Below are 8,079 nucleotides of genomic sequence, written 5' to 3'. Positions count from 1 at the left end.
AGAGAGAGAGAGAGAGAGAGAGAGAGAGAGAGAGAGAGAGAGACGGACCGGGGAGAGGGGGGGGGGCGTTGGAATGGAATGCGCGGCGCCTAGGGCTCGTCGGATTCCAGGGCCACACGTGCCCTTCACTCCCTGCGCGCCCGCGCGCCACAGGCAAGCACCGACCGGAGCCAATAAACTTCGCCTCCAACTGGCAGCCGCGGTCGACCACCATAGAGCTCATTCATGGGGACCTCCTACCACGCCGCGCCGCGCGACCATGCCGGCTTTCGTCAATCGCTCCTCGCGGCATAGCATCGGCATAATGTGTAAACGCGGATGGTACCGTGGATTATGCGTCGCCGTATCAGATTGTCGTCGAGGATTGTCGAAATCAAACGCGAAATTTGCACTTACTTGCTCTGCCCTGCTTATTGACGCTAACAGAGTGCGAAACGAGGAGCGGCGGGACGGGGAAAGATGGCGACCAGGGAAGTCATGCGGGAACTCCTCGATCTCTTTCCTTTTTCTCGTCTTTATATGGCCCGCTAATCGAGACTCCGATCGATCGAGCATCTTGGGACGCAGACCGAACGATAGCGACTTGAAACGAAACAGGCTAAGAAAGTTTACGATTCGTACCGTTAATTTCAGCTTCCTTTCGTAAAGAACTACGTCTACATTTTTTCGCGCGTTGAGCAACTTTCTCATGCTGCCGTCTGGTGCGAAATTCCAGACTTATGCTCGAGATGCTAGAAAGTATACTTGCAGCCGGTATATTCGCGATCGGTAATAGAGATTTTACGACAATCGAAAAATATCTCCTGTAAGGTGATAAAAAAAGATTTGATTCGTCGATTCAAATGACATTCCATAGATATCGGATATCTTGTTTAGTACGATAGATAATTAGATAATTTTATTTTTGATTTTGATAGATACAAGTTTTGTCCTCTTTCTTATTAACGCGCATACTGGTTAGATTAGTTTGGGTTATTCACCGATACACAAACCTGTTGCTTATCTCTTACAAGAAAAAAAATCAGGACCGACTCTTATTATGGCATAAAACTATTTTTATTGGTGCCATTTAGATTCGTCCGATATTCCTCTAATAACATCTGTACTTTATTATACAAAACTGGTCACAGATTAAAATAAATTCTGGTATTTATATAAATACAACTTTGTAATCGAAATGCAAGTCAAAATGCGATCGTTTTGCTTTTTAAATTCTGAACTTGGCAACCAGAGCAGTATGGTAACCAAAGCTGTTAATTCACCGAAACATTAATTTCGTAAAAAGATATGCAATATGTCATATATGTATGTAAGATAAAAACAATGGCAGATGTAAAATAAATAAATGAGTAACGGAAAATCCCCGAGTCGAAATTTTAGTCCTATTTTGAATCTCTTTCAACTTCAATGAAACCTTATAAATCTATTTTGATATTTATATAAACAATCAAATAGGACCTCTTTTAATATTACTTAATCTACAGCTTCTATTCAGAAAACTTCTTTTGAATCTAAAAATAGGAAATTTTTGCGATAACTGCCATTTACAGGCTCAACGTAAAAGTTCAATTCATTAGATTAGAACATGTTATAAATCTTTAGAGTCTACATATGTTCTAATTATGAATCTTTAGAGGCGATCAACATACGAGGTCTGTTCAAAAGTTCGTGAACTTTATTTTTTAAAAATTGCAGGTTTTACTTACAAGCTACTGGTTTTTAGCACCTTCTGAAACACCCATGAAAGGAAAACGATTTGAAACCATAAAAGAAAATGCGCTGAGGGAACTAAAAGCAATTCCAAAAAAGTCCTTCCAGGACTACTTCCAGTAATGGAAACATCGTTGGGATAAGTGTATTCGTTGGAGTGGAGAGTACTTTGAAGGGGATAAAGATTAGTAGCTTATAAGTAAAGCCTGCAACTTTTTAAAAGTAAAGTTCACGAACATTTTGAACAGACCTCATACGTCCTAAAACTAAGGTTCAAAGTAAGAGCAAAATTTCGGCTCGGATCGTTAGAATTAAGTTTAAAAATCTATATATGTGTGCGTGCAATATTTATGTAGTAATATATAGCAATTTGTCGATGTTTTATAAACCATAAGTTTGTATTGTAAATCGTATGTAAGCCGTGCTTAATCGGTAAAACAGCGATTCCGGAGTTTGTCACGTCAGCATCCCCTTAACCCTCTTGACTCGCTTAATAAGTTAAATAGGAGATTGATCGAAACTAGTATGTAATACCACTACAGTCTTTATTAAACATTGTTAATAGATCGCGTCATCGCGTAAACGAGGAGCACATTACTTTCTTTTTGAAACCTTTTTTTTTTTTAATTAACATATACTTTTTAATTTATAATTAAATTTAATCAATATGAAATCATCTGAGGCAATATAATATTTTTATCTGCAATAAAATATTTTTATGGTTTTATATTATATCAATCTTTAATAAGAATGTATTAGAATTAATACTAGGATAGAAAATCAATATCTGTCAAACGTGTATTTTATCAGAGATTTGCACTTAATTTTTAAGGACATTATTTAGACTTTCTATAAATATACGGATACCTTGCGTATTTTTACAATATAATCCAATATTGTGTTTGCTGTAAGCTGTAATTACGCATGGTATTCAGTATAAGTTTTCGTTGTCTTCGTGAACTTTTTAAAAAATTGCAGGGATTTTCAACTTACCTTGCATTTTCAAAAGTAGCTGATGCACTACTACCTATTGCTCCGAAGCCTACACCAACCGCAAGACCCTCAGGAATATTGTGGACCTATTTGTAACAATCGAAATGTTACAAATATATTATTATTTATTTTATAGTTATCGTATAAGACAAATCTAAACAAATGTGCTTTGCATGATTATTTATTATTTTGTAGAAATATACCGTAATTGCAACAATTAGCAGTAATATCCTCCGCCATTGGTTATTCTTCGCTTCGTTATTGGGATCTTCGTAAACAGTTCCAATTTCTGCTTCCGATGAGCGATTTATATTGGGAATTTGTCGACGTCTACTATTCTGTTCGTAGAAGCCTGAAAAATTAAATATTCACAACAACATTTACCACATCCAGTTAGCGCAAATTTTCGAAAACTGAGCCACGAGCACAGGACCACTTCATGCAAATGCAATTTATGTAAGGTTTAAAAAAAGAAATTCTTCACGCACATAATATTTTCGATTAAATTTATTGTAATTGAATGCGTTTAGGCAGGGTTAATAAGATCAGTTTATTTTTTTAAACTCCGTAAAACTGTTCACACAGATCCAAAATGTTTATATATATATTTTTTTTAATTTTAATGTATAATATTAGATAATGTTTTACGCGGACGTGCACTTTGTATTAATGATGAATTTAAACTGTATTTTTAGTTTCGTTTTCGTTTCACATTTTTTAATCACATCACTCCTGGGGTTTATAGTTTCAGTTTAGCTGTTTTTAATTAAATTAGGTCGGATATATAATTACATCGTTTTTATTTATGATTATGATTATCGTTTATATTTATATTGGACCTGTGTGTAAGTCCCACGTATATTTCACTACGAATATCATGCATATGCTAATACAATGCTTGAGGTATTTTTAGAATAAGTACGATTCAACTATTCCAATTTCTATTGAATATCGTCATTTCTTATAAGGAAAATATACTATATTAATTTAATAACATATTTAATTGGAATAAGCAATGATCTCTGCATAAATTTATTATATATAATATTTAGATATTAGAATTTTAAATCAGTATTTTATATATCTCAATTTAATCAATAACTTAATAAAAATTTGTATCTTAAGAAAACGATATAATAACTTTTTTTTCGTATTAGTGTGCATGTAAGATATACAGAGAGTATCTCGAAATTTGCGAATTAAAATATCCTAATAAGATTTTTAAAAATCAAATAAAGAAATTATGTGTACATTTTTATTTCAAGCAGTAGTTTCTGAGATATAAGAGTTTAAATATAGCAAATTACGGATTCTGTCTAGATAGTTATGTGAATCACACGTGCGGTAATCTTACGTAAACGTGCATTTTAACGTTAAAAGTTCGTCTAAATATAACCTATAATTGGCTATATTTACCTCATATTATTTCACAAACTATTGTTTAAACTAAAAATTTATAAATAACCTTTTTACTTAATTTTCTGAAAACTTTCTTATTGTAGTATTTTATTCACGAATTTCGGGACATCATGTATATTTTCATCCTTGAATTTATTAAAGAGAGGAAGAAAATGTCACATTAAAATTGTAAATTTAATTTATCTACATGATCTTTATCAAGCATCTTTATCAATTTTATCATACTACTATTTTTGTATAAGTACTTTTGATCATGCTACATGCAAAAATTATAACTTATATTGATTGTATAAAATAGATCGATCTATAATAATTTTTATGAAAATAATAATATTTGAGAGAATGCTTATTCCCGGATAAGAACCGAATATATCTGCGATAAAGCAAAGAGGGGCGAGTGTACGTGGACGTTCATATACATATATCCTTATAAACATTTTTCACCGTTTTTAGCCCGTTTTTAGCCTACACAAACGATTAGTTTGAATGATGAAAACGTGCATTCCAGTGAACCAGGATGACTGCATGTTTAGATAGCAGGAACTTAAAGACGAGTAATTAAAATAGAGTGCTATATCCGAGTTGTAGTAATGATTAGTATTTTTGAATGGTAAAAACATGCTGACGTGGAAATTTGAGGTGTAATTTAAACGTATATACGAGTATAAAATACTCATTCAGCACTCACAACCACTTATATTGTATATTTAAAAATAATGAGTTTTGAGTAAAGCGTAACCGAAAGCATGAGAAAATCAGCTTGCTCCCACCGGGATTCGAATCGAGACCTGCAGGTCTCCGAGTCTTTGCCATGAGGCTGCCATCCTGCCATTGACTCATATAATTTCTACGTTAATATTAACTTTTGTGCTTACTTATATACACCTTACAAAGGATTTTAATTTATTATATACAACAGTAATTATATTTAATGTATGATTTTTTTACACATATATATATATATAACTATTATATACATATATACACACATACATAAAATACGTATGTGTATATTATAAATATTTAGTTAATACATTAAATTCATGATTTTTTATTATATAAATCCTATATAAATAAATATGCAAATATTTTTAAAGCTATAATATCTTATATACTGCCGAAAAATTACAATTTTTTCTCTGCAGTTATCATCTTTGTTGATAATCAAACATTGACTCTACATAATACAAAAATCACAATTTTAAAGAAAAATCGAGTATTATTGAGTTTTAAATGCATGTATACCGATAAACACGTCTACAAAACTAATAAATCATAAAATTAGTACAATATTACTCGGTAAAAAATTTTTCATGCATGAATATGTATAAGTATACGAGTACATGATAATATGTATAAACATACATAAGTATTCATATATAAACGTACATAATTTTATATGAAATATATCCATACATGTTCATACATCCTTCTTTCTTTTGTAAACTTACTTTTTAGTGTAATAGAAATAACAATAATAATGGGAACATTAAAAATAATTAAAAGGAATTTTCACACTATTTATTTTAGAAAAAAATTATTTATGTATAAATTATATATAAAATTATACATGAGCAATTTTTTTAACATTTCTTTAAACTTGTTTTTTTCTAAAACGAACAAAATTATCTCTTTAATTATTTTTTATGTTTTCACCTTACTATTGTTATTTCTATTACATTAAAAAGTAATTTTATAAAAGAAAGAGAGATTTATAAATATGTATGAACATATCTCATATATGATTATACGTGTTTATTTATACGTGAATATTTATATATGTTTATACATATTTATATACATATTAATGTACAAAAATCTTTTTTACCAGGATATTAGTTTTTTTATTCTTAATCATTTCAATATTAACAAGGACGCGAACTCCCGTAAGGATGTCAGTCTTTTATAGTATCTCGTCAGTGGCAATGTTGACATTAGGTCTGTTTTTTTTCCACCCCAAGTTCTAAACTGGTATACACTAATGTATAAGTTAGAGTGAGACAGAATATAATTTGTTTCACTCTAACTTATTGCACTAATTTAGAACTAATCCAGAATTCTTAAAAAAAAACAAACCTATTATATAGCAAGCAACTCGGGCGATGTCACTGCCCATTATGTGGACTTTGCCCGTAATATATTGTACAATAATAAGTGATCATTAGGGTAACTAGTATGTCGCACTTATCGAAAATTTAATTTATCAAGTACCGTATATTATGTTTAAGATAAATAAATTATACTAATAAAAACGTTACACTATATCTATTATTATAAAAAGAATTAGAAATACATACGAAATATTTAGTTTTTACTTAAAAGTATGTTTTATGTACACAAGAATTGTTTAATACATATAGTTGCACGTACATCCTGCGAATTGGCTTTACTCGTATGTTCCTGTATTATTTTTTATGATAAGTAAATGCATGACTTTTTAATTACGTTTCGTATTGAACGAAGCTGATTGTTCTCAAAAATACTCATCGACTAAAAAACAAGTATTAAAAACGCGAAATATACTAAAAAATATTTATATCGTTCATCAGCGGAAAAACGAGTATTGAAAACAGACTCATATTGCGTATACTCATCGTTCCTTCGTCATACTATGTATAAGTGCTCGAGAGTAGTGCAAGAAACGGCTAAAAACCGGCTAAAAATGGCCCATGTGAAATGTAAAACGGTGAAAAATTTTTATAAGGGTATGCAAAAAGATATAGGCATATATGTACAGTATATACGTGTCATCTCACGAACTGATCCCATTTTCCAAGCCTATAAAAAGAGAAAGAGACATAAAAAAAAAACTGCGATTTTACGAGAAGAAAATGAGATACCATCGATAGCGGTCGATTCGACACGAGCGTACATTTTTCCGCCGGGTATTTGTACGTCGTTAAGCAACGGATCATAATCATCGTCTAAATCCTCGTCACTCTTTAGTTTCGCAATGATCTTGCGTCTTTGTTTCGTACCGACTGATTGCATAGCTAAAAGCACATTGGGGGACTGAATGCCGAGGGTGGATATCAACACGTCCGTCCCGTACACGAACGCCGCGCCGACGAGAAATCCAACTGCGACCGGCACGAACGCGTACTCGCCCTCCGCTCCGTACATCTTGCTCTCGGCTGCCATTTCGATCGCCGGTGCCAGCAATGACCAGTAACTCGCGGCCGTCATCACGCCAGCGGCGAACCCCAGGCTGACATCGAGGAGCTTGCGCTGGAACGGAAACGAATCATTATAGACATATATAAGCAGCTCCGTTACTCGAAAATTTGAAGGGACTGAGAAAAGGGGATAAATCTTGCCATTTGCTTTTTTTTAATCTGTGCGATCCTTCCGAGCTATCAAGTTCAAATTTGGGATGAAACATTCGACATTTTTCCTTTTGCAGTTATCATTATATTTTTTAAATAGTTTTTAAATAGTATATGTGTATATAGTATGTGTGCATACTTTTTGAAATCTTTAAAGAGGAATGTAATTTTAAAGAGTGACAATTGAGCCATTGTTGACAAAAAGTGGGTTTAATTGTCAATTTTTAAGAGCAAGATTTTATTCTACTAAACATTTCTTTAAAAAAAAACTTTATTTTTAAAAAATAAATATTGTCTAGCGAAAAATGAGTCATCGAACTGAGTCATGTCGAATCGATACGATGATTTCAACATCAATTTAACGTCGATTCGACATTTAATTGACGATCATTTCTTGCTGGGTAATTAACAATTTATTCATAAAAAATAAAATGGACTGTACGTTTCTTAAAATTATATATACCAAAAAGATGTGTATTAATTATAGAAAATATATCACCTAAAAAATTAGCGAAAATTAAAAATTGTATTGTTTGGATGCTCAAAAAGTATTCGTCGAGAAATTTAGCTTCTAAAATCAGAAATACATGCGAAGCTCGTTTGTTTATGTTAGAACAGAATGTATTCGTAT

The 8,079-nt window shown here is 31.9% G+C and overlaps 1 protein-coding gene across 2 annotated transcripts in view; it reads right to left on the bottom strand.

Annotated features, from left to right (window-relative positions):
* LOC108751777 (zinc transporter ZIP11) overlaps positions 1-8,079 on the bottom strand; it is a 60,300-nt gene that overhangs the window by 30,796 nt on the left and 21,425 nt on the right. The window contains exons 2-4 of one of the 2 annotated variants that reach the window (XM_018492181.1): positions 6,963-7,350; positions 2,907-3,055; positions 2,704-2,789 (exon numbers count right to left, since the gene is read on the bottom strand). In XM_018492181.1, the coding sequence (XP_018347683.1) occupies positions 2,704-2,789; positions 2,907-3,055; positions 6,963-7,350 (623 nt within the window). The remainder of the gene's footprint in view (positions 1-2,703; positions 2,790-2,906; positions 3,056-6,962; positions 7,351-8,079) is intronic. The other variant, XM_018492182.1, reaches the window with a different exon arrangement.

The sequence above is a fragment of the Trachymyrmex septentrionalis genome, unplaced genomic scaffold (genome assembly GCF_001594115.1).
Source record: "Trachymyrmex septentrionalis isolate Tsep2-gDNA-1 unplaced genomic scaffold, Tsep1.0 scaffold51, whole genome shotgun sequence".
Classification (NCBI taxonomy): Eukaryota; Metazoa; Arthropoda; class Insecta; order Hymenoptera; family Formicidae; genus Trachymyrmex; species Trachymyrmex septentrionalis.
Note: the sequence above shows the minus strand (reverse complement) of the source record. Positions and strands in the feature narration are given on the sequence as shown.